Here is a 26,974-nt window from a genome sequence, read left to right as displayed (position 1 = left end):
GCCCTTTCTTCATTTTAAGGCTAATTTGTTTTGTTAATGTTTTCTTGCCCTCCCCCTCTCTGCGTGCAGATTGTGACTCATACTGCAAAGCCTCCAAGGGGAAGCTGAAGATCAACATGAAGAAGTACTGTAAGAAAGACTACGGTGAGTGTCCCCCGTCCGAGGGAGGAGCGGTGCCAAAGGGATGCGGGGCAGGAGCATCCATCCCCTCGGGGTGTCCCAAAGCCCACCCAGCCCAGCCTGGGTCCCAGCCTGGGTCCCAGCCACAGCAGTGCTGGGATGTGAGCAATTTTGGGAATGGTTTCTGCCAGGTCTGGAGAGGCAGCCCGGGGCGGCGATGCTTGGTGGAGCAGTGTGTCACTCGGGGAATTGGGATGAGCACGCTGTGGACCCTGATTTGGGGGTTTTCTCAGCATCTGCAGGAGACTCATCTTTTCCAAGTGTTTCCCAGTGTCTTCTGGGTTAGGATGACACCACGTCCCCTCTCCTCTCACCGTGCTGTTCTGTGCCACAGCTTTAAAAGGTTGCCCTTTGCTGTGGGGATGAGCAGCAAGCAGTTCCCTGTCACCTGGATCCAATCCCCTGACATTCCCAGGCGACTTCAGAGGCTGGTGCAGCCCTGGGACAAGCCAGGAGACTCTGGAATCCTTACTGGTACTCAAGGCCCTGGGAATCCTTCTACAGCTCTGCCTCAGAGCAGCGGCTCGGAGCAGGCACATCCCGAACTCCCTCAGCTCCTCTCTGCTCCTGGGGTTATTTCTAACGTGGGTCCATGCGGGACAAAGGCAGGGTGACCCCAGGGGGAGCCGGCCAAGGGATGCTCCACATTGGTTTTGTGCTCTGGCACCTCCCTGGGAGCCCAGGGGAAGGAGGAGGGCTTGGAGGCAAAGGTTTTATTTGCATTCCCATTTATTATCCATGGGGCAAAATGGATAGTGAGTATCCTTGGCAAGAGTGAGCTGGGGCGTGATCGTGGTCCCTGTCCAGCAAGGCCATGCCTGTGGGGGCTGCTGGAGGTTCATCAGGTGCTGGGAAGGCCCAAGGAATAAACTTGGATAAATAACTTGGATAAAAGAGTTTAATGGCACATGAGAAGCTGCTGGGGGTTGTTCAGGTTGTAGATGGGGTTATTCAGGACAGGAGTGAGGCTGAGCCCAGGTGATAAAGCCGTGGGGTTTTCCTGTGGCCGGATTCTCTGCTGGCTGATACGATGCACTTTTCCCGCACGTGGATGTGCATCCCTTCATTTCCCACCTGGCTTCTCCAGAATCTCCCGAGGGCTGAGCTCTCCAAAGGGCAGTGTGGGTGGCTCAAGGAGGTGTCTCAGGCACGAGATACCCCCGGAGCAATGAATAGGGAAGAGATGCCGCTGGAGCAGTGAGTAGGGGAGCTGAAGGAGATTTCCCTTCTCTTTTCTCACTCAGCATCACCCCTGCGGCTTCACGAGCGAGCCAGAGCCGCTTGCTGGGGCTGGCTCAGGTGAGGGGTTCAGACTGTCCCAGTGCTGGAACTGGGGCGCTCCCACCCGACCCTCCTGGCCATGAAGGGTCCCCCACAGCCCCAACCAGCCCCACAGCCACGGCAAATTTGCTTTTTGGAGGACAAACCATGGCGGTGAGGCAGCAGGGTGAGCGGTGCCGGGGCAGCCCAGGCTTTCACCAGGGCCAGGGAGGGAAGAAAGGGTTGAAAAGGTGCAGGGAGGGATAATAAAGACTTTGGGACTGACACCCCAGCAGGAAGCCAATTAGGAGGCTCTTTTCCTCACCGTTCTGCTGGCATCGCTGGGCTGAATGTCCTAAAAGGCCCTAATTAGCTTGAACAGAGTTCCTTCTCCCGCAGGCTCAATCGGGAGCTATCATCCGCCCCGCGCTCCTCAATGGGGCTTTTTAGCTCCCCGTTTCATTCAGCCTTTCAAAGGGGATATTTTCCCTTATTTATTTTTCGTATCTGTTTGTTTTTGTCGGGTTTGTGGTTTTTTTTTTTTTCTTTTTATTTTAATTTGGGCTTTTTCCCGCGAGATGGGTTTGGGTGCAAATATTTGGAGTGAAACAGGACGCGGGGAGGGCAGGCTGGGAGATTCAGGGAGGGGGGAGGCAGGAACAGAGGCAGAAAAGCTTTTTCTGGGTTTATTTTGGCTGCGTGGGGGAGCGCAGGGTCACTCAGCTCCCAGAAAAGCAGGGAGAGAGGAGGGGTTTGCTGGGGTGGGGGCAGTGAAATCCCGGGGAAGCAGAAGGGATCTCTGCTGAACCCACGGAGGGCAGAGATTCCCAAAAGGAGAGGGGATTATTTGATGAGAGCAGATGATGCTGATCCAGGTGATGCGGGAAAATCCATTACTCCCTCAGGTGCCACGTTTTCAGCCCGATTTTGGGGCTTTTTCCATTCTCTGTGGGGTGCGACTGTGGTAAAGGAAATCTGGAGCTTTTACATCTCCCTTTTGCCCCGATTCTGAGCTCCCTGTGCTGCAGCAGGGCCCGATCCTGCCCAGATGACGCTGGGACGATTTTGTACCAGCACTGTGGTCCCAGGCATCGCCCCCATGCCGGCCCTGGTTCCCCATCCCAGCACTGGGGAGGGAATGGGGGTGAGGAACAGAATCCTCATCCGAAAGGTGAGATCATCTGCTCACTTTGCCCTTTCTTGGAAAAAAAAAGTAAAAAAATCCTTCCTTCAGTGGAGCCTTCTCTTAGTCACCCCCTTTGTCGAGAGGAGCTTGGCAGGGGCTGCTGGAAAAAAGCAAAACGTATTTTCAAAAGGCAGCTTGAAAAGAGGGAGGGAGGGGGGAGGAAAAACCTGAATCCCCCAAAAAACGCCAAGGCAGGGGGGAAGCACCAAGCCCGGCGCTCACAGCCCCTTCAGTGCCCGGGAAGGTGGAGAAATGCCCTTCCCGGAGCGGGGCAATCCCGGCTGCAGCCACGTGCTGAGGGAGGGCCGGGACAGTGAGGGGTCCCCTAGCACCAGGGCACACCCAGGCCGGCCGGGATTAGGGCTCATAAATCTCCAATATTGAACCGGTAGGAAATTGGCAACCGGAGCGAGGCAAAGCTGCCGCCAAATAAATTAAAAACTGAAAAAAAGGGGGAAAAAAATCCCATTTTAAGTCTTTGCTCCAGCGAGGATCCAGCCCTTTACATTCCCAAACCCAGATGGTGTCGGGGTCACCTTTTGCTGCTGGTTGGAATAAAATCCACATGGACTCCACTCCACTTGTGCAGTGAGAGGGGAGCCAAGCCTTTGGAAAACCCTGCCTTGGACCGGGACATCTGTGCCTGCCCCCGCTGTCCCCAGCACCCCCTGCCACCTGGCCGTATTGAACACCCTCAAACCGCTCTGTTCCCACTGCTGCTCCTCGGGATCTTTCCCAGGGGCCAGCACAAGGATGCCCCCCAAATTTCCAGCTCCCACAGACAGGTCTGTGCATGGGATACGTGTGATGTTCCGGGATTCCACAGCAGCATGCACAGATTTGGCCCTGCAGCCCAGCCCTGAGTCAGCCTTAGCAGGGAAAGCCTTGAACTCAGGAGATTTATCAAAAACCCCAAAAGTAAATTAAAAAAAGAATGAAATAATTAGGTTTTCCCCAGCCTCCCTCTTTTCATGGCAGCCTCAGGAGTTTTGGGGCCCTGACTCACGATCCCTGAATGCTGCAAGGCGCTGCTTTGCTTTCAGCCTTCAGCAGCTGCCCTCAAACCTTGTTCTGAGGCTTTGGGCTGGGTTTTGTTTTCATTAACATCAAACCATCCCTCCCTGGGCTTTCATCTCCAGCTCCCAGCCTTTGGGACTTTCTTGTGGCTGGAGGCTCCCAGCCAGGCCTCGAGGAGCCAGGAGCATCCCTGAGCTCCGGGGATGCAGGAGGGGACTGGGGCCCCTCTGTCCCCTCCCACAGCCCAGGGACCACTCGGCCACCCTCTTCTTGCAAAGAACCATAAGGTGCTGAGACGGAGAAGGCACCAGCCAGGTGGGATTTGTGGCTCAGGTGTCGGTGTCAGGCGGGATGTGGTTCTTGGGGCAGCCGCTGCCCTCACGGGGACCCAGCTGTCCCCCAGCTGTCCCCCACCTCCCCGGGCCCGTTTGCTGCCAGAGCAGGGTGCAGGGAAGTGAACCTGGAGGAAAATCCCTGATCTCTGGGAGTGCCTGGGGTGCAGCAGCCCCAGATTTCCCCCAGGGCTCAGCTGCCCAAAGTTTGCAAAGCTCAGGGAGGAGCAGGCAGGAGGCACAGGCAGCCCTGAGGCGCCAGCGGTGTCTGGAGCTGGACTGGATCCTCTCCTTGCTGAAACCAATGTCACCAGTCTGGATCAGAGCCCATTCTCAGTGAAACCAGTGTCACCAGCCTCAGCTGGAGCTGTGGAAGCTGCAGCCCCTTTGATTTTGTTCTCCTGCTCCAGGACACCACCTGCTCCCAGGGGACCCCAGCGAGGGGAGCACCATCCCCATGAGTAACCATCACCCCCCATCACATCCTCCCATCTGCTGCCCCAGGGGTTTCTCCGGGGATGTTTTTCCAGGGGTGTTTTCCCAGGGATGTTTTCCCAGGGATGCAGAGACAGGGACAGTCCTGAGCACAGGGGTTTAATGGGAACATCAGCCAAGTGAGAGCAGCTCACCACATAGCCAAGCTTTGTCCCAGGAGATGGCAAGTGAAGGACAACCAAGCCCCAAAGCCAGCTTTGGACTGCAGGGGCACAGCAGAGGCAGCCAAGTCCCTTACCCCAAACCAGGAAGGGACTGAAACCTCCTTCATGGGAAGGGAGCCTTTAAATCCCTGGGGATTTCCCCAGGGGAGCCAGCTTGGGTGCTTCCAAAAATTCATCCTGGCCCATTTCTGCCTCTCTGCACACCCTGTGCTCCCTGGGAGATGCTGGAGGCGCTGATCCCATCCCACCTCTGAAATACCCAGGCAAACACCACCAAAGCTGGGCTCCAAAACCCGGCTCAGGAGGAACTGAGCGTCGTGGATGGGAAGCTATGGGCAGAAATCTGGCTGTCAGGGCAGGCAGCTGTGGCTGCGCCAGCCAAGCCTTCCTCAAAGCTTTCACTCCTTCCACTTCATTAATAAAAAGGGAAAAAATAAGAGACGGGGGCCTTGACATAAAAAAAAATACAGACTGTGTGTTTTAGAGCAGAGTTTCCTGTAACCACCTCTCTCCGGTTCCTTTTCATTCATTTTCTCCATTTTGTCAGTGCGGACCCAGGCAGGTCAAAGGTTTAAGCTTTTTTGGAAAGATTTGTTTCCAAAAAATAAAAATTGGCTACTCCTCACATTTTGTTACCTTCACACCAGACAGGGAAATACACGGTCAGAGCTGAGGGTTGTTTTTTTTCCCTTTTTTCCCTTTTTTTTTAATGAAAGCATCTGGCCTCCATGACATGCTCTGAAAAAAAATACCCCATATATTTTGCAACGTGTTAAAAAGCTGTGCTGGGCTGCAGAGCTCTGCTTCCTCCCAGAGCCTGGAATCACTTGGGTTTAGAGACAGGGGGATGCTCCTCCACCACCAGCCCGGGGGGGAAAACTGTTACAAGGCAAATGGGAGAGTTTTCCTGGGGGTTTGGGGGAGTTTATTCTGCCTCTGTTAATTTATACAAACAGGATTGGCCCCACTGGAGCTGAGCCAGGCAGGTGAATGGGCAGGGGTTTACAGCTCCCAGGGCATGGAGGGAAGAGTGGGGAAAAAGGGAGCAGCTCAATGATTTGGCTAAAAAAGCCCTTTGTGGTTGTGCTGCAGCAGCCTGTGCAGAGCTCAGGCTCTCCCTGCCTGCTCTCCCAGCCAGGCCATCCTCACCTGGGATTTCCCTCTGTCTCTGCTGCTGGGGATTCCTCGTCCCACAGTCAGCAAACAAACCCAGCAGGGTGGGCAGGCCCTGCCTGGGGAAGGTGTTTTCCTGGAAGCTGATTTTTAGCCCTATTCCAGGAAAGACCAAGGGCTGCAGTGGTGGAGGGCTGAGGTTTCCTCAGTCCATGGCTACAGAGGAGGTTACACAGCATCAGCCACGGGCTTGGAGAACATCATCACCATCACCATCAGCAGCAGCAGCAGCATCACCACCCTGTGTAGGGATCACGGTTGTCCTCCCACCCCAGTCCTGCTGTGGGAGCTGGTGGTCTCCCAGTCCTCTGCCAGGACACCAGGAGATCTCCTTGGAGCCCAGCGCTGCCATTCAGCACTTGCAGAGGTGCTCCAGTGACTCTGCCAAGCTCAGAGCTGGAGAGCATCTCCCAAGCCTGTGGTGGTCTTGGAAGCTTTGCTGAGACCCTCAGATGCAGCACCAGCTGCTCCTGGGGGTGGCCTGGGGACAGAGTTTTGGGGCACCAAAACCCTTGGCTGCTGTGCCCCAGCCTGGGCTCTGGAGACAAACTCCCTCCCACAGCGTATTAGGTACGGCTTGGAGTTCATTTTCTCCTCACCAGCTCAAAGACTAACACCTTTTCCTCTCTTGCCTCGTGTGTTGTTTTTTTCCAGCTGTCCAGATCCACATCCTGAAGGCGGAAAAAAACGCGGACTGGTGGAAGTTCACGGTGAACATCATCTCTGTCTACAAACAAGGCAGCAACCGGATCCGGCGCGGAGACCAGACCCTGTGGATCCACTCCAAGGACATAGCCTGCAAGTGCCCCAAAATCAAGCCCATGAAGAAGTATTTGCTGCTGGGCAACAACGAGGACTCTCCCGACCAGAGCGGCATCATTGCGGACAAAACCAGCCTGGTGATCCAGTGGCGGGACACGTGGGCCCGGCGGCTCCGGAAGTTCCAGCAGCGGGAGAAGAAGGGGAAGTGTAAGAAAGCCTAAAGGAGGAGGAGAGGGAGAGACTGACTGTGCATGCTGCTTTGTGTAGAGCTGGGGCGGGCAGGGACCGGCTGCCAGGGCGGGCTGGGGGGACAGGGGGACACTGAGCACGGCTGGGGGGTGCTGGGCTTGCACCTCGTATTCCAGGGAAGACAAAACCCAACAGGATCCAACAGGGTCCAACAGGACCCAACAGAACCCAACAGGACCCAACAGAACCCAACAAAACAGATCACACACACACGGACAGAACCCAGCGTGGGATGCGGGTGTACGGCACCCGGGGCCCCCCAGCTCCCTCCTGCCCCGCTGCTGAAGAGCTCAGAGCCACCAAACTGCCTTCCAGCCACCAACATCTGCTGCCTCCAAAGCACGGCATGGGCACGTCCACCCTGTAAGAAACTAATCAACAGCACCGCTGGAAATTAACTCCCTATCCCCAAAATACGTATTTGCAACTTAGGCTGACCGAGACAGTTCTTGTAGAGGAAACTAAACCGAGACTTTTGCTGAAGACAGACCCGAGGATCGACGGGCGGGGTCTTGGAGGGCTTTGGTATCGACAGCCGTGGCCACCACCCACTGATGGTGCCTGGGGCGGCCGAGGTCTCCAGCTGTGCTGATGCTCTGGGTCCACTTTAGGCACAGCCAAGAGGGGACAATGTTGGTGGGTGACTTCCTGCTGTGCCTAACTCTGGGAATGGCTCCGTGCTCAGCCCCTGGCGCTGAGGAGGCTGCCCCCACCACACTGAAGGAGTGTGAGCCCACTGGTGCCCTGTCGCCCGCCAGCCACCCATTCACAGGCAAAGAATCATAACCAGGATCCCCAAGGAAACACCCAGACCTGACAAAAAATGAGTTGGCATCCAGATCCCGTAAGTGCCCTGGAAGATCCTGCCAATGTCAGTCCCTGAGTCTCCACTGCGGCTCAGTCCCCTCTGCTGCTGTCAGCACACCAGGAGCCCTCCGATGGTAGAAAATCCCTGCAGGTGACACCAAGGTGCTGGCTGGCCACTGGTTTCACTCCCAGACTCGGGCAGCTCTCCCAAGCCCACACCAGCTCTGCCCTCACTCCCTCTGGAGCTGCAGCTCCCCAGCATCCCTGCAAAAAGCCTTGGAGACAAAGAGGGGAGCAGGGGGTGCCCTCATGGGCAGCGGGGCCAGTGCAGAGCTCTGAGGCTTGGCCGGGGTAGAGCCCGCACAGGGCAGTGCCCAGGGAAGGGGTCTCAGCCAGGAGCAAGGTGTGACCCACCTGGAGCTCCTCCTGCTGGGGGGGAAACAGCCAATCCAAAATTCCCAATTTCCAGTCACTGATGCACTGAGCACAGTGGAGGCCGCCTCACCTCCGACTGGAGCATCCTCCCCTGGGCACCCTGCGGGCAGGACGGGCTCTGGAGTTGTCACCCCCATGCCACACCAGCCCATGGGGAATGGGGATGTTCGGTTCCAGCCCATCCATGCAGACCGGGAACAGCTGGGGCAGGAAGGCAGGGAGGGCAGGACGGGTACCTGGAGGAGAAGCAAACATTAGTCGCTATGAAAAGCAAAACCTCCCCGGTATTTTTCCTTTTAGGAAACTTGGAAACATCTCTTTTATGACATTTTCCAGTGGTTTTGCCTTGTTTTATAGCAATTGACAATATTTATATAATGACATAAACCACCATAAAGCAGAGCAGCCATGTAAATAGGTGCAAAGAGGAGGCTCCCAGGGCTGCTGGAGACACCACCCGGAGGGACCCAGCTCTGCTGAGCCTCCCCTGCCACCACAAGGCCCCCAAAATTAATCTGGGTATTAGGAGAAAAATCCCACCCTGGACATCAAGCAACTCCCCCTCCCTGCTCCAAGTCTGTGTTTTCTCCCCTTTCCCAAAATGGACTTGGTTGTCCTTATCTCAGAGCTCAAGGAGAGCCAATGGTTTTGCAGCCAAGGGAAGCGAAGCCACCAAGTTTTGAAGGATAAAATCTGACCTCAAGTGTCTAAATGGAGGCTTAAAGCCCCAAACCAGGACTTGGATGCTCTCCTGCAGCCAATGCCAGCTGCTGCCAGGGACCCAGCAGAGCTGGAGACAGCACATCCCCATGGAGCTGGGATGTCCCCACCCTCTGGAGACCTTCAAATGGTGCCTAAAAGTAACAGGATCCAACCCAAAGCCAGTTCTCCACCTGGAGAGCAGCAAGGAAAGGCCGGGGGAACTGCCCACAGCACACCTGGGCACCCAGGGCTCACTCCCAGTGTCCACCCTTGGCAAGCACAGCCGCCCTCCCCAGCACAGCCTGGACACCCCAACCCTCCCAGGGACACCCTCCAGCCCCTTCCCTGCTCCCACTGGTCTCGGAGGCTGCAGAAGACCCCCCCACCCGCTCATCCCACGGCCAGACCCCTCCAGGCACTGGCACAGCCCCGGGACTCCGAAGGAAATGAGTCGGCACAACAGCCCAGATCCTGCCACGGAGGGAAGTCCCCAGCCCTGTCCCACCAGGACCTGTCCCTTCATCGCTGCTGGAGTTTTGTGCTTTCCAGTCAGACCAGGAAAAACCCCTCACTCCATCCCAGTGCCCTTCATGCACTCCCAGTAACCCTGACCTGCAGGAGCTGCTGCTGGAACTGGTGGAACTGGAACAGCCTCTGCTGGGAGGGCAGAGCAGCCCCATTTCGGGGTCCAGAGGTGCAGCTCTTCCCTGCAGCCACCCCTGCTCCAGGACAGCTCCAGGACAGCTCCAGGACACCTCTGCCAGGTCACCCAGAGGGACAAGGTGCCCCCCTAAACACCTGCACGGCCGGGGGGCAGCTCTGGGGGACCAACCCCGTTCTGGCCAGCGAAGAATCCGGCGCCCACCCATCGCCCTGGGGACAGGAGTGGGGACCCCGAGGACAGTGGGGTGGCTGGGAAGGGGCTGTGGTGCCTTCAGAGAGGCTTCGGAGAGCAGCTGAAATGCCAAAACAATCATCACTGACCGTAGCACCCGACAGAAGTCGCTTGGTCTCGTTTCTGTTCGTCGTGTCCATGCCCCCTCCCCGCCCCCGCCTCATCCCCTCACAAACCTGTGTTCGTTTTGGGGTTGTTTTTTTTTGTTGATTTTTTTTTTTATTATTTCTGTTAATATCTTGAACTGTAAATGTTGTTTAGTTATGACCATGGCAGACTGCTTTGGGCGATGTTTCTTTACAATGCATACTAATATATTATGGTTATTATATATGAATATATTTAATGACACGTGAAAAAGTTGTGGATTTTCTTATTGTTTTTCTGAGTTGTTTCTTTTTTTTTCCTTTTTTTCCCCTCCTTTGTTTGTTTGTTCGTTAGATTGGCTGTAATTGACCCGAAGGAGCTTGTAACTGTTCAGCACCCCCTCGGTAGGACTAAAGTCAGAAACCAGTGGAATAAACTCTTGTAAACTGTAAAAACCACCAGGAATTTCTGCTTCTTCCCACCCCGTTGGTCGGTGAACCTGTGGGACAAGGACCTGGGCGAGGAAGTGATGGTGTCCCCTCCAGCCCCTGGCTCTGCCGCTGTCCCCCTGGCAGGGTTGAGGTGGCACAGCTACTTCTGGCTGCCAGTCCCAGCCCTGTCCCTGCCCAGCACCCCCAGGCAGCGCCACGTGGCCTTGGGGCCAGCGGGGTCCCCATGGGTGGGAGGGATGGGGGGTCCCCAGCAGCTCCTGACGGCTCAGCTGTGCCCTGCAGCGGGACAGAGCCAAAACCTGTGGGACCCTGCCCAGAGCTGGGGGACAGGTGTGGGGACAGGGGACAGCCGAAGTTTGGAGTCAGGAAAGCTCCAACCCCACTCCGGACCCGTTTCTGTCCCACCCAGAGGCTGCTCAGCAGCGCTGGCCCTTCCTGGCCCCCATCCAGTGCAGGGCTCAGGGCTCCATCAGCTCCACCCCAGGATCTGCGGGGCCAGGCAAGGGCTGGTGGCACCGACAGCATGGAGAGCTGGAGGTGGGGGGGAACTGAGGCAGCAAAACATTTCCAGGGACAAAAGTGCAGGCAAAAGGTGCTGCCAAGTGCTGGGGGGTCAGCCTGGCTGACCTGAGCCTTCAGCATCGCTGGGAATTTATGAATCCAAAAACATCCTGGGGGTCAGAAATGTCAGAACTTTATTGCAGAGACAAATGGGTCACAAGTGCCAACCCTCTGCTCCGAGGGGCAAATGGGCTTCCCAGATTGCAGGTGGCCACTTGTCCAAAGGTGACGTGGTGGCTCTGGAAAGAGGGGGATGAGGCTTTTCCCACAGAGGGCTGGACCTGGAGTGGTTTTCCCACCAGGCAGTGTGGGAGAGGAGCCATCCACACACCAAGCTCACACCAGGAATCAGGGAACATGAAAATGCCCAGCAGCCTTCCGGGGTGATCCCTATTCTCGTGTAGGAGGGGGGGATTTTTCCCAGGGCACTGCGACATCCGAGTGCCTGGAGCACGCACCAGACCTGCTCCAGCACCCCGAGTTCTGCTGGAACTACAGCTGGAAGCAGCTGAACTCCTGAGCACATCCTCCAGGAGAGAAACGGAGGAGGTGGCAGGGAAGGAGAAGCCTGGGATGTCTCTGGGCACATTCCTGGAAGATCTTTGCTTGGAGAAGCCACTCCAGGTTGGCTTCTCCAACGCCGCTGCTCAGAGCCAAACCCCAGCGTCTCTCATATTTTAACCTTCTTTTTCTTTAGGGAGACAGAAAAGCTTCCCTGCACACAGCAGAGCGCTGCCAAATCCACTGCTTTTTAATAAAACTCCTCACCCACACGACACATTAAATGTTACCTAAAGGGCAAGGCTCAGAACCTCTTTGTTCGCCAGCACAACGAGCAAACCCTGGTGTTTCCACCCTTCCCAGGCGCTCACAGGAAAAATGTGTTGGAGGGCCCAGTGGGTCAGAAAGTGCCTTTGAAAGCCTCGGCCAGGACAAAGTCCCTGTGGAACGCTGATCAGGATGAGTTCCACGTCCACCCTGCGTGTCCTGGGAATCCAAACAAAGCCGTAATTCCCTCCACAATTGACAGCTTTAATTAGAAGCCCAGGCCCGTGGTCTCATCTGAACAAACCCTGCTGCTCCCCCGCTGTCACTGAAGAGCCACGGGGCTGCTCCAGAACTGGGAGTGAAATCCCGCTCCGGGCTCAGGGGCTGCTGCTGAGGAACAGCTCCAGGAGCATTCCCAGTGTGGCTCCCTCCGCAGAGCTGCAGGAATGCACAGTTTGGAACCCCTCCCCAAAGCCTTTCCTTGGTTCCAGCTGGAGCAGCCCTGCTTAAAGCTCCGGTTCTAATCTGACATCAACAATGAACTCATCAAAGCCCTGCCGTGTCCTCTTGAAAACCAGAGAACATCAAAGCACCTCTGTTTGCCCCTCCCCTCCTGACAGCCACAAGGTGAAGCCTCTCTCCAAGAAAACCGACCAGGCACAACCTGGGCTGGACTTGTAAAGGCTTCAAGGATTTTCTCCATGGAAAGACATGGAAGACTCCAGAGGAGCTCCAACCTCCAGTTTCCTCCAGCTCTGAGTGCTGAGGATGGGCTGGGCACGGGCACAGAGCCCTGTCTGAAGCTGGCAGGGGCACAGCTGGATCTCTGGGCCTTTCTCTCCACCAAGCTCCTCTCCCCACTCCGCTCTGCCCTTCCCAGGAGCACAAGGACAGGAAAATGCTCTCTGGATCCAAGGAAGGGCTCCCACAGCTGCAGGACACGGCACCACCAATGACAGGTGAAGAAGAGAAGCCGTGGATCCCTGGGAATGTTCAAGGTTAGGCTGGACGGGGCTTGGAACAACCTGGGGCAGGGGAAGGTGTCCCTGCCCATGGCAGGGGTGGCACTGGATGGGCTTTAAGGTTCTTCCCATCCAAACTATTCTGGGATTCTGTGTAGTCCATGTATCATAATACACACAAAGTCTGACAGAAATTGCTTATTTCCTCCTCCAAACCAGCTCTTAGGATATGGCAGCATTGGATAAATCATTCACAGACAACACAAGAGAGTAGGAAACAATAAAACCCCAGGCAGAGAAACTGTATATAAATGGATTTAATCAGTATTTATTGCTTGCTCTATTAATCCTGAAATCAAACTGGCATGTGTAACAAAATAATTATTCTCTTGGCCAGAAGCAAACATTTAATACTTCTTTTCCATTTGTTTTGAAATAGGTAATCCTTCCCCTCAGCTGCAGAAGTGTGTGAGAAGTTGTCAAAGGAAGAGGCAGAGCTCAGTTAGGACGTTAATTCTGGGGCATCTCCCGAGGCCAGGCTGGCAGAGCCCCTGGGCAGCACACGAGGGCAAAGCTCGGCACCCTCACAGGCTGGGCTGAGTCCTGCTGCTGTGTAACTCCCATCCCTGGAGATCAGAAACTCAGCAGTAACTCCATCCCTGGAGATCAATAACTCAGCAGTAACTCCATCCCTGGAGATCAATAACTCACCAATACCTCCCCCCAAGGGCTGAGCTCTGACCCAGTCACCAGCGATTCTGTGCAGCCCATGGGGGTCCTGCAGGGCTGTCGCTTCCCATCCTGTGAGAATCCAGATGCAGTCATTCCCCAAGACTGTTCCTTGAAAACCCTGGAGCATTTTCTCTCTGAAGGAGGGATGCTGAAGCAGGGGAACGTTGCTGTTCTCCAAAGCACTCCTGGATTTCGGTGTTTGAGGCCCCTGGGAGGTCTGAGCTCAGCAATGCGGGCAGAGCAGCAGCACCAGCGTGTCCTCAGATGCAGATGCAGGAGAGATGAGTCCATCCTACAGCTGCAGCTGCCTGAGTGCCAGAGGAAGGTGGGAAGGGTGGGATGAAATCCCCTTTTCCCGCTGAAATCCTCCAGATCCCACAGAGCTCCTCAGCTGCGCTCCAAGGAGAGCGGATGTCTGGCGGATGCTGCTTCAGTCTGCTGCTGTGGAGTTGATTCCCAGCTGTGGAGTTGATTCCCAGCACAGAAGGTCCCTGCAGGCAGGGGGGCCCTCCCTGGAGCCCTGGTGCTCCCCACGGAGCAGCTGCTCCGGCGGGATCCGGGTTAATGCGTCGGCCAGAGCGCGACCACGGCGATGGCGATGAGCAGCAGCACGATCACCACCAGCATCCCTGGGGAGACAGAACAAGGCTTAGGCTGCTGCCTTCATCATTTACAAATGGTTTTCTGGGGTTAAATTCCTCCTCCCTGATTCCCCCTGCTCACCCCTGACAGGCCCTGCACTCTGGTGACCTGAGCAGAGACCTGGACCCAAACCCCACGTTGGCAGAGCGGTTCCTTCCTTCCCGACCCTTCAAATCAAGATTTTCCAGCAGTGGGATACGTCCCTGCCTGAACATCTGCCATGGAAACATTAAGGGATATGTTGAACTCCCAGCCAGGCCAGTTCAGCTTTGCTAGAATCCCTCTGTACCATCCCACTGGGGCAAAGGATTATTCAGGAGGAAATCTGAATTGCACCAGGAAATTGTTTCCAACACAAAGTACTCCCGCTTTCAGACAGAACTCTGTGCAGAGCTGGGCTCTCAGGCATGTACCTGACTTGGGAAAACAGGGATCATCCAGCTCTGGAGAGAACCCCACAGTGCTCTGCCCCACCTCTGTGTGCCCCAAAACCCACTGGATCCCTGCAGAACTCAATGACAAACGAGATCCTACAAAACGAGATCCCCTCCCTTCTCCCCAACTCCCCATTTCTCTGGGGGAACTCTCCCCTTTCTCTCCCATTTTCTAGAGGAAAGAAAGAAATGTTTTAGCGAGAATATCCCAGATCCAGCTCCCAAACCACCCCCAAGAAACAACCTCCTCACCCAGCTGGATCACTGTGCTGGGCACTGGCATCACACCCATGGGCATCCCCTGGGTTTAAAAGATCTTTTAATTAAGAGGCTTTAATCTGTGTTCAGTATCTGCTCCGTGCTGTCTCCCTGCCCGAGCTGAGGGAACACAGAGGGTTCCAGGAGCGGAAAACCTGTCCCTTCCTCTGCTCTGCTCACAGAGGACGATTACTCAACCACTTACAATATTTACAAGGCCAGCTCATGGCAATTAAAAAAGGATGTATTAAAATAAACTCCTCTTTCCAAGCTGGAAAAGGATATTAGACACTGCTTTTTGTAAATAGTGTCATGTTTTCTGTGCAGAAACTGCTTCTCTGCCAGGGGGCCAGGATTTTTTTCCAGGGAAATAAGAGTTGCCACCACCAGCATTTTTTTCTCCTATGCTCAGCTGAAACCATTTGTTATCCCATCCAGCCCTGCCCTCTGGCAGTGGGAAGCCATTCCCTGTGTCTGTCCCTCCATCCCTTGTCCCCAGTCCTTCTCCTGCAAGGGGCTCTGAGCTCTCCCTGGAGCCCTCTCTTCTCCAGGCTGAACAGCCACAACTTTCTCACCCTTTTGGTCTCATATTTTTTACACCTTCATGTACATTTTGGAGTTTTCAACAGAGCCAGAAGCAAATAATTTGCCTAAATAGGGAAGAAGTCAGATCTGATAAAGCTGCCACATTCCAATTCTCTGTTATGTTTTGCACTGGAGGGGGAAGTTTTAGAGGGTGCAAATCCTTCGCACAGTTTCAGCCTAACAGAGTTTATGGACTCCAGCAATTAAGAGACAACCGAGATCAGCTGCTTGGAAAATCCTCCATAGGTGCGAATTAGTAATGATACGGAGGGGAGTTAATGGGGTGTAATTATTCTTTGACGAGTCCCAAGAAAAACTGCACATAAACCCCAAATGATTCCCCAGCAGGAAGAGGGGAAGGTGGGGGACTAATAAAGGATTACTAATGGGCAGTGCTGAGTGAGGGAACTGCAGGGCACGGTCAGGGCAGGGAGAGAGGGACAGCAGAATGAAATCAACTTCATTTTATTCCTGGAACAAGGCTGGCATTAAAAACCTGAAGCCAAAGGGCAGTGGTCAGGTGCTGCCCTCGTCAGAGGCAATCCCAGGGACACCAAACCAGGGGCACGTGGACTGCCCTCAGCACACACATCTCAGAGCAGACAGAGACCAGATGTTGCACACACTGCTCCCCCCTGCACCTCAGAACAGCGGATCAGAAGGATCTGAAGGTTTAAAACCTGGCTGGTTCCCGTGATTCCCCACAAAAGCCGTGGATAGGATCTGACAGGAATTCTGCATTCTGGGGTCTCTGCCTGCTTTGACTTTTTTTTGCTCAAATGCTATGAAATATAAATATTCCCCCTCACAAGAAACCCCCAAGGAGAAGTTTAGGAATCAAAGCCATTCTTAAAGTCAACAGGAGTTGGAAGAGAACAAAGAAAAGATTCTCGTGCAAAGGAAAACAGTGACAGGAATACAAATCCAAACTGCATCTCCCAGGGAAAGGTGGGAAGCAGGAATCCATGTGCAATTACAGAGCAAGTAATTAAGGCAGGCTGGAGTAAATGCCATGCTCCTGAAGCTCCCTCTGCCAAAGGCTCTGGCACGGAGCTCCAGCTGCTGATCCAGCCCCGAGGAACGCAGGGAGCGCATTCCCAGCTCGCGCCGAGTGCCAGGGCGTGTCCCATGGCTGGATGGGGATGTCCCCAACATTCCTGGGAACGATGGCACTCCCATGGCTCTGATGCCACTGCTGAGCTCAGCTACTCCTCTGCTCATCCCCCGGTCCCTGGCTCAGGGGGTTCAATACTGCAGATCTCACCAAACCTTTTCCAAATGAAGTCAGGATCACATTTTCAGGTGTAAGATGGAAAGAAAAGGTTGAAATACATGTAATTTAGGTTAATATTGCTCTTTGATCTGTGTCACCTGCTCTGGCCAACCCTGAGAGCTGGGGTTCACACCACAGCCCCCCTTCCCGGGGCTCCTGGGGCAGCCCAAGTCCCCAGTCCATTCCCACTGCCCAGGGTGTGTCAGCTCTGAGGGTTTGGGGTTCCTCATGGACACCCTCCCCACCGTGCCTGATTTACTCCCACACCGCCAACTTTCCAGCTTGGGTTCACACAGAAACACAAATAATTCCTAGAGGTCCAAACCCACCTTGAGGGCATCCAGGAGAGGAACCCCACCGGCACCTCGGTGTCCAGGGCCAGTGACCGGGGCAGATGCTGAGGGGGGATGTCCCCTCTCCATGGGGTGCCCAGTCCTGGATTCTCTTCCAGCCTGGAAGCAGATTGCCAGGGCAGCCCCTCCCCACAGCGAGCAGGAACTCTCCTTTGGACAGGTTTGACCAATGTGATCCCATCTGCCAACCCCAAATCCACCTCGGCTGGAGCCCTGGCGCCTTGGGAAGTGGCTGTCCTTGGGTGGGCTGGGTGGCTCTGTGGGCTCAGCACGGAGGCTATTCAGAGAGCAAACACAGCCTCGTGGTGCTTGGGTCCTGGGGACTGAAGTAAATTCTGATCTGAGCCCATTAAAAAAGAATTCTAAGGCATGTGCACGTGTGTGTGTGGCCAAGCCCTCTGCCCTGGCTTCAGAAGCTGCAAGGGTGCACCCAAGTCCCTTCCAACAATGTCCAACTTGCACCTGGCAAATCCCACCCCAGAAATGGGATGTGCCCATGGCAGTGCCCTGGCTCTGTGTCTGCAGAGAGGAGCTGCAGGGAAAGCAGCCCTGAAACAAGCCCTGAGCATCCCCCAGCACCCTGCTGGTGAGTGTTTCTGGGAACAGCAGCTGTCCTTGGGGTTTTTCCTATCTTTCCTGCTGATTTGAGTGTAGTGTCATTCCCAGGTTCAACACTGGTGTCTTTTATAGATAATAAAATAGCAATAAATAGCATGCTCTAACTTTACAGAGCCTGTAGAGTGTTACATTATCTGGAAAAAAGTTTGGTTTAGGCCAAGGAAGTTATATTCCCACAGAACTGTCTATCCAGAAGTTTATGAATAACTCTTCTTTTATAAGGGACATGCAGCAGTAACTTACAACCATATAATTGTTGTTTTATAGGGCAGCAGAGAGGCAGGGCAAGGATGGGAGCTTCAACCAGGGGCTGCAGAGGCCTGGCTGCTTTCCTCGAGACTTCTATTTAATATCACAGTTTTAAAGAGCCCAAATTTTATCTGCTGTTTCAGTAAGTTAATTTTAAGCCCGTGTTGCCAGATATATGGCAGAAACCCTGCCCAAATCCCTTCAAAGCCCTGCTTTTCGAGGCAGCAGAGAACCAGCTCGGAGGCTGGCTCTGAACCCTCTGCACATACCTAAAGCACTACTTTCACATGGGAAGCACCCCAAGAAATCCATCTTGCTGTCCTTTATGTTCCCTAAAAAAGAGCCAAACACTTTCTCCCCCAAAAGCCATAAAAAAACCTTTCCCTCCAACATTTTCCCCGTGCCGAGCGAGCCGGGTATTCAATTTGTGCTGCATTAAGAAGCACTTGAGCAGAAATCCCACGCTATTAAGCTGGCTTGTGTGTAAATACAGCCCTGGTTCCTACACCTGCATCATTGAATGCACCTCTCTGGAGGTTTTTCTTTATTAGTTTTGTGACAGCCAAACGTTTTCTTGGGCGAGAGGGCCGGGGAAACGCTGCCTTACCCCACGCCCCCGCCCGCCCAGAGGAACCTGGCCCTTATTGCTTTTGACCTTCCTTTTCAACTGCTCTGCCTCGAGAAATTTAACACTCCAATTGTACCTCTCAGCCCTGACATCAAAATCATTGGCAGTTCTCAGAGAAATCAAGACCAGGCTCCGCGAGCGGTTATTAAAGGCTCCAAATGCTCACGTGTTTCACTGGGTCCAGAGGAGGGGAAAAAAGACACTTCTCAAAAAAGCTGAGCTCGTTGGAAACAACAACTGTTGCATTATTAATTCCTTATTTGGAAGAAAGAAAAGCCCAGGTCATTCCTATGTAAGATGAAAACACTCTTGGTCTATGAGTTATTCCACATTTGGAGCTGTTCACGCGATGCCAGATTAACACGAAGAAACGATTTATCTGAGGGAAAGGTGCAGACTTTGTTTATGCACATTAACTCCTCAGTCAACATGATTTCACACACTAGAAATTGCATTTTTGTGGGGTTTGGTCATCCCAGGTTGGAGATAGGGTTCCCTCTGGGGCACAGAGATGAGTTTGTTGCTAACACAAGCTTTGATCAGGGCATGGAGACACCTCACTTCACTGACAGAAGGGCCTGGGGGCAAACAAAGTGGCTAAAAACCAGCAGGATGAAAACCATCACCATAGAAAACAATGTCAGATCAGCCCCAGAAGCAGCGTGGAGTGAGTTTAGATCCAAACCTTTACGACTTCAGCAATCCAGTAATCCCAAACTTTGTGTCCCAAACCCCATGTGCAGCCTGGCTGAGGGAAGGGAAGTGAGATAAGTGTTTCTCTTAATCCATTATTGTTATACTTCAATTTGCTTCTTTTTTAATCTATTTTTCAAATTACAGACGCGTGCCAGGTAATGCCTTGAACTGCTTCCAAGCACAACTGCACCGAAATCCCAAATTCCTTCAAGAAGAGGCACAAACCCAACCTCACCAGCAGCTCAGGGCTTTGCTCACAGCCTCCAACTGCTGCTCACGTTTCAGCACCTCTGATGCTCAGCTGCTCTGTGGGAAGGTCACCTCCTGCCTTTGGGAGGCTCCCATCCCATGGTCTGAGAGGGCACATTTGACTCTGTGTCTATGGAACAATTCCTGAACCTCCTGCGCTGCCCTGAGAACCACAAGTCAGGAAGGGCAGCTCGAAGGCAGGAAAGTTTCCCAAAGAAATTAGGAAATAGAAATTATTTTACCTTCTGAGCCACCAGAAGTGAAGCTCAGAGACAGGCAAGACATTTGTTTGGAGCTGAAGACAAGGCAAGAGCACAGCAAGAACCAAACTGTCACAAGTTTTAACTTTCAGAGGAGTCTGTGGGAAAGGGAACACTTTGAGCTAAATTTGTATCTCCTTTAATTAGCAGCAGGTAGTTGGGAGAGGACAATGGTGGAGAAATGGTTCATGTACCTCTGAGACAGAATGACTGAACCAGAGAGCTTTAAGGCAATCCACACACAGACCCGAACACCTTCTGCAAAAATACCGGATAATAAAATCCTTTCCTGGACTCACCATCGCATGAAGAGCAGGTGTGAGAGGCTAACAGCTTCTCCAAGGGACTCCCCACCCCAAAAACCCCAAATCAACCCAAAACTGGTAACCTCAACCCATCTCTGCCTGTTCGGAGTGGTGGGCTGGGGCAGAGCTGTGCAGATCACCCAGCTCCCGACGAGCCCCAAACTGGAAACATCCTCATGGTTTTTCCTTTTGTTCTTCTGGAGTGACTTCACAGACTTTCCTTGCTTGGCCCCACACTATCATCAAACCCTTTCCAGCCCCAAAGGTCATCGGCAGATGTGGTTACTGGAGTTCTTTGCATGTGGCTTATTTTTCTTCCCCTTTTTTTTTAATTAAACAAGCACGCACAGTTTCCAATTGTCCCTCCTCCAAACTCTCGGGCATCCTTTCCCTTACGTCAGGGACACCAGGGAACAGGAACAGGCAAGGAATACTCTGCATTTCTGAGCAACAGAGCTACAGCTTGGAATGGGACCTGTGAAAGTTTCACAAACCTCAGTGTGAAGCTTTCCCAGAAGGAAGGAAGCAAAACAGCTCAAACAAGAGCACAAAGGTTCTAAAAATCCCTTAATTCAGATGAGGGTCACTCAATTCACTGAAGTGAGCCTGACCAAGCCAGAGGTGTCACCCGAACCCTTCTGCTCTGGATTAAGAAAAACCAGCAGGAAGGGTGAGAAAGCAGAGGTTTAACTGGGACAGCCCCATCTCCACCAGAAGATATCCCCCCATGGCACAAGCATGGGGGAACAGAAAGGTTTGGCACAAACAGTGCCATGAACCGTGGTGGGGAGAGCGCTGGGATCAGGCTGTGGAGGACAGCCAGGGGAGAACAACATCACATCCGAAAATCCAGTGGCTTCCAATGCAAAATCCAACCAGGTGGGACCTTCAGCAGCACAAGTCACAGGTCACTGAAGAGACTTCTCACTGCACTGCAAATGTGGGGGATTTGCCAGCCCTGGCTGCAAGGAGCCACCAGCCTGGGCCAAGTGAAATCCCAGGGATGGGGCAGTGCCCTGAGGGCTGGGGTTCCTCCCAAATCTGTGCCTCCATGGACCTTCTCCAGCTCAGCTTCCCTCTCCAGCCCCGACTCCAGCAGGGGATGCAGGAGCCCAGCCCAGCTGGCAAACTCCAAAGGGTTTTCCTGAAAGGAAGGGTCACACCCCAGCTCTGGTACCTGCAGCAAGCTGGGAACGGGCAGAAGCTGTGACAGATGATCTCAGCAGGGAACTGGTGTTCCTGCACTACTTTCTCCAGCAAAAACAAATGGGGAAAGAAAAATAATCAAAGGAAAGGCCAGCTCTGCTGGCCTGGAGCAGAAGGGGACATCTGCACACGTCCATCTGCCACCAGCCCCAGAGCCCGGCTTTGTTTTTGGTGGGGTCACTTTTGTGCCATTGTAGCTCCCTGAACTGCCTCACCAGGACACCAGGGCCAGACAGGGAAAAAGGTGGGAATGTGGGGAGAAGGAGCAGGCAACCACCAGCTCTGCTTAGATGCATCACTAAATTGTCCCATTAGGCTCTTGAATCACTTGGGAAAAGATTATCCTTTGCCTCTGCCTTTGTTTTTCACTCTGGCAACTGCTGGGATTGCTCCCTCCCTACTTAGATGGATGCATTACAGCACCAAAACACTTCCAAAATGTTTCAAGCATCACATGAAAAAAATAAACAAGAAATAGAAATAAGCACAGCTCAGTCAAACGAGTGGAACAACAACAGCAACAACCTCCCAGTTTTACTGATCCATCCAAAGCTTGTGCAAGGACAACTTCCCCAGCAAGGCACTGATCGAGGAGAAGAGGCTGCAGCACAAAAAAGATCACATTGTGTTCATATCAGTCATTTAAGGTCAGATTAAGTGTTCTTGAAGGCTGGTCCATGTGTCTCCCATTTTCCAAAGTGCCCTCCTTGCCCAGGAATTGTAGGAAGTTTTGCAAATGGGCTGCTGGCTCCCAAGCCCCTGGGATGCCTTACCGAGTGGTCAGGAGGGCTGAGATTTCCATACAAATTGCAAAGCTCCTAAATGGCTTCCTCAGCACAGGGCCGGGGGTGGAAACGGGAGAATATTTAATGATTAGTTCCTTATGGCTCCCACATTCTTGAAGCATATTTCTTGCAGTCCCTGGAACACTCCTGCATTCTTGATTGCAAAATGGCAATAAGTGATTTCCTTTAAAAGCCTTGACTTTTATTGGAATACTAAAAATACCCCACTAGCCCCACTGCACTGCACTCTCTCTCTTTCCTGGACAGGCCCCATCAACCCTGATGTATTCTATTTTGAAGACAGCAATAAACATTTCAGCATGGGCCATTCAATCCACTTCATAATAGATCTTGCATTTCCAGTGGAGCCCTTCTAGCACCATAAATCATCTTTGCACAGACTTAAGTATGAGAAATTTCAGCTCAAAAGCAGCGTGGATATTTTTTTTTCTTTTTAGAAATTAAGAATGGGCACAAAACAGTCAAGAATTAAATGTGTGACAACTTTAAACATGAAACCACTGGGCCGACCCTGTAAGCCAGGGCTGCTGCAATGGTCAGAGCCACGCAGTGCTGCTCCAGTCAATCCACTTGACACAAACCTACCTTGGTGGGGTGAAGTTCAGAAAAATTCCCTGCACATCCACTCCATCTGAACAAACACAGCTTTCAGATCTGGGAGACTCTGGCTGCTGCCGATTTTAAAAGCCACCGATGAAGATTAATGACACTGCACATCTGAGCTGCTTCCACACACCCAAAACTCCTTTTGTTTTTCCAGTCCATACGGATTGGAAGCCCAAAGTGTTCTCCCCTCTGCTCGTGATGTCTGTCTCCATCTGCTACAGACCTTGGAGAACAGCTCGGAGGTAATTCCAGGTATGCAGCAAGGAGGCCCCTGCCTGAGCCAGGATTGATGTCCTGCCTGAGCCAGGATTGATGTCCTGCCTGAGCCTGGATTGATGTCCTGCCTGAGCCGAGCAGCTTCTCCAGGAACAGCGGTTGAGCAACCGCGACCAGCAACGGCGACAGGAGCAGCCAGCCCTGCTCAGCCTCCAGTGTCAGAGCCTTTGTGTCTCCAGGAGCCAGCAGGGATGGAATTCTGAGCCCCAGCAGTGCAGGGTGCCCAGCCCAGCAGGGGATGGGGTCCCCAGAAAGGGGAAGTTTGGCTGCACGAGGTGCCCGAGCGGCTCTGAGGCATTTTCCTGGCACGGTCACTTCTCTCCACACGAAGGGGCTCTCCTGGGAACCTGACCTCCAATCTGCTGCTCACACCTTCACTCTGCTCCAGCAATTTTCCTGAAGTCCCTCCACACCCTCAGCCACAGGCTGATCCCCACGTGCTGGATGGAACACAAGCTGCAGCCTTCAGCTGAGCACAGCCCAGCACAGGTAGGACATGGTTACTCCTCGACAGCCCCAGAGGAAAGTGAACCTGACTTTGGTGTTGTGGCTGGACAATCCCATCCCTGCTGCCACACAGATGGCAAACTCCCTGTTCCATGGGATCCAGCCAGCAACAGGCTTTGCTGGGCATCAGCTTCCCTTTCTTGGGTGAATCCCACCTCACTGAGTCCTTCCCCACCTGCAGCCAGGCTCCAGCTGCAGGGTCTACAAAATAACAGCAGCATCTGTGTCAGGAATTTTCCAGGCAGGCTGACAGACCTCAGCAGAAACTGGGGTGAAACCATTTGTGCAGAGTGGTATTGGTGTTAAAATCAATGAAGTTGCACCTCAACGTTTATCTTGGGAAGATACCAAGGGTTTTCTTCAAGCTCTTATTTTCAGCTGATTCATTCCATGAACTTCATCTGGGTGAATCTCCTGCTCCAACAGCAGGGTCTGGTGACCACAGCAAGGACATGCTCTGGAGAAAGACACCTGGAGTCATCACTCATAAAAACATCCAGAGGAAATGGATCATGGAAGGTTCCAACACAACTTAGTGCTCCAAGCAGGGTCAAGTTAGGGAGCTGGCCTCAATGATCCTTGTGGATCCCTTCCAACCTGAGATATTCCATGATTCCACAATTCCAAGACCAGGCTCAGGCTGCTCAGGGCTTTGTCAGCCTGAGCCTTGGAAACCCTTAAGGACATGGAGCTGTTGCGGGATCCCACGCCCTGGATTGCCCTGGATGAAACCCAGCCAAAGATGTGCCCACTGTCCCCACCAGCCCGTGCTGCTCTGAGGAGGGCACTTCCCAACCCACCAAAGACCAGCACAGCAGGGAAATGCTGCAGTGGGAAAGTGCTTTTCACCTCAGACACAACCCTGAGGAAAGGGAAAGAACCTTGGCATCTTCTTGGCTGGATCTTTAAACATTCAGGTGAAACTTCACTGATGTTAACACCAATACCACTTTGGATGAAGTGTTTCACCCCAGTTTCTGCAGGGGTGCAGCAGCCTGCCTGTAGGATTCCTGACACAGATCCAGCTGTTATTTTGTTGAGAATTGTGTTTTCACAACTCAAAGAACAATCCTGCTTTTAGAAACTTGCTCAACCTTTGGCAACGCAGCCTAATCAGCAGAGAGAACTGCAGAAACCAGCAACCAAATACTCCTTATTAATGCCATTTACAGCTGCTAACAACTACAAGAACCTTCTGAAAATGCCAAGGGAAACAGGGTGGGTGAAACAATCCCTTGCAAACAACTGAGCCAATATACACAAGAACTGTGATAAGAAATTAGGTCTGACTTGCATAATCACTTGAAAAGTTTTTGGAAAATGGAGTCTAAAGAGCAGGAGGCTGATAAAATAACCGAGTTCAGTAGCAATGCGAAAATTTCATGCCGATGAAGCAGGGAACTCAATCCTTGCTGAATTCTTGACATCATTTAGATGTTAACAGAAGTTTCTTCTCCAAAAAAAGAAGGCAAGGGATCTCTTAAAGCCCACACACAGATCCCTGACTCCTATATGCAGAGTACTACACAGAACTATTTTGGTTTTGGACGACTGCATTGTCTCATGTGTCAGGATGACTATTTGACTTTATTTTATTTTTTAATTTCAGCCTCGAGCAGAGCCAAACCTGTACAATTTATGCACGTGCAGTACAAGAGGTCCCCTCTCATTTTGTGTTTAAAAAAAAAAAAAAAAAGAAGAGAAAGGAGGAGGGAAAACCCACGGTATCATTTCATCTCTGTACCTTCCTAAAAGCTGAGAAGTTTATAAGCTCTTAACTCCAGTTCCCTGCTTTTGCCTCCCCACATGACAGCTCCAAGCTGCCGCAGCAGCTGCACAATAAAAGTCTTCAAAGGAAATAAGGAAATAACTGCTCTGAGAGCAAAGTGCTGGGGAACCCCTGGCCTGGGTGACACGAGCAGGGCTGAGCCGGTGACGCTGCTCTGTCACTGCGCCACTGCCAGGGCACAGCTCTGCACCTCCACTGCCAGCAGGGACTTCTGTTCAGCAAACCCAGGAGAGCACTGGGACAACCTGCAGAGGCAGGAGGCCTTGGAAAACCTCCTCTGTTGCCCAGTGAAGTTGTTGATGCCCCTGGATCCCTGGCAGTGCCCAAGGCCAGGCTGGACACTGGGGCTTGGACCAGCCTGGGACAGTGGGAGGTGTCCCCGCCCATGGCAGGGCTGGGAATGGATGAGCTTTAAGGTCCTTCCCAGCCCAAACCACTCTGTGATTCTGTATTTTGTGTCATGTTTTCCTTTTGGAGAACATTTCCCTTTTCCAGCTCCTTGAGGTTATTCCTAGAATACGTGTGGGGGTTGACAGAGAAAAACGATAAATATTTAAGTTAAGGAAAAAAGATCAGTGTAAGGATTGGAGCCTGTTATCAACCAACCAACCAGCATAAAAATCCTTGGGAGCCAAAGAAGTTGCCTGATTTACTAATTTCTTCTTTTTTTCCTGAAGTCTAATCCTATGGTTAAATCTACAGAGCTTTTCCCCTCACACTTCCAGAGGGAGAAGAAACTCTCCCAGCAAAGAGGCACATAAATCTCCCTGGATCATTTGCCTCAATCCTGCTCCTGCCCAAACACGGGATGCTCCATATGCTTTTGCAATCGCTCTGTTTTGATAGAATTACCAGGACTGTCCCTTATTAATCATGTTGCCACTACAAGTCCCTCTGGAGTGTTTGCTTATTCTAAACTTTTCCAAACTCTTCCAGTTTCCTCTTCATCTATTAAAAGCTCACTGAAGATGACCACAGTTAAAGCAAACCTCTGCTACTACAGAACAGAAGGGGGAAAAAAAGAGGGGAGAGGGGGAAAATCACCTTTAACCACAACTTTTCCTCTATTCCCAGAAGAACCTCCCCCAAACACTGCTTCAGTCTTTGTTTCCCTGACTGTGGAGCCGGAGCTGCGGCTATTTAAGGTAGCATTAACATTCAAGGGACACTTTCCTGGATGTTACTATTTGAGCTGGGATCATTGGAAGAAATTTGGTATTGGCTCAATCCTTCAGTGCCCCGAAATCAATGAGCTTATTCCAGCCTGTAAAGTGTTCTTAGAGCCAGGCTGAAGTGCTTTGCTGGCCGGGGAACAAAGCCCTTGGCACCCCGCAGGACTGAACCCTGCTGAGGTGCAAGGCGTTTCCAAACACTCCCAATTAACGAAAAGAATCCACAATTAAGAAAGTCGCAGTCCCTGGGCTGGCAGAAGAAAGGGAATGTTTAGCACAGCACGCAGCCCTCCACAATCCCGGCACGGGAACGGCGAGCCCGGCCAAGAGTAGGTGGGGGATAAAGAGCAGGAGTGTTCCTGGGTGTCCCTTGGGAACTGCTGGAACCCTGGGCTTCCCCACGTCCCTGCTCCAAGGCTGGGAGCAGCACGGACGTGGAATTGGCCTGAGCTGACCTCCAGCCCCTGCCCTGCTCCCGGGAGGCTCCGTGGATGCCACGGATCAGCCCCTGCTGCGGGAAGGTTCTGCTCCCTCCCAGCACTGCCAGTCCCCATTTCTGAGCCCAGCTCTGAGGAAGGGGATCAGTCTGCAGTGCAGAGGCAATGCTGCCTATGAAAGCCTTCCACTGACTCCACGTGGGCTCTGATGGGGAAGATCCCCATTTATCCCCCAGATTTCACGTTGTTTTGAGGACTCTGCTGTCTCCAAAACATTAACTCAAACCAAGTGATACAACTCTGCTAAAATTACACTCTTAAGCCAACTACGTCTTTCTGAGTCACAAACAAATATGCCTTTCCATGCACTTTTGGAATTGCAACATGGATTTCATTCTGATTTTCC

The 26,974-nt window shown here is 52.7% G+C and overlaps 2 protein-coding genes across 3 annotated transcripts in view; one reads left to right on the top strand and one right to left on the bottom strand.

Moving 5' to 3' along the window:
• The window catches only part of NTN1 (netrin 1), an 88,263-nt gene extending 78,061 nt beyond the window's left edge, over positions 1–10,202 (top strand). The window contains exons 5-6 of the mRNA XM_032129162.1: positions 70–144; positions 6,462–10,202. Of these exons, the coding sequence (XP_031985053.1) occupies positions 70–144; positions 6,462–6,790 (404 nt within the window). The 3' untranslated portion in view covers positions 6,791–10,202. The remainder of the gene's footprint in view (positions 1–69; positions 145–6,461) is intronic.
• Positions 10,203–12,786: 2,584 nt separating this feature from the next.
• The window catches only part of STX8 (syntaxin 8), a 92,031-nt gene continuing 77,843 nt past the window's right edge, over positions 12,787–26,974 (bottom strand). For both annotated transcript variants that reach the window (XM_032129005.1, XM_032129006.1), the window contains one exon: positions 12,787–13,848. In XM_032129005.1, the coding sequence (XP_031984896.1) occupies positions 13,781–13,848 (68 nt within the window). In that variant the 3' untranslated portion in view covers positions 12,787–13,780. The remainder of the gene's footprint in view (positions 13,849–26,974) is intronic.

The sequence above is a fragment of the Corvus moneduloides genome, chromosome 19 (genome assembly GCF_009650955.1).
Source record: "Corvus moneduloides isolate bCorMon1 chromosome 19, bCorMon1.pri, whole genome shotgun sequence".
In the NCBI taxonomy this organism is placed as follows: domain Eukaryota; kingdom Metazoa; phylum Chordata; class Aves; order Passeriformes; family Corvidae; genus Corvus; species Corvus moneduloides.
This window is presented reverse-complemented; position numbering and strand designations above follow the sequence as displayed.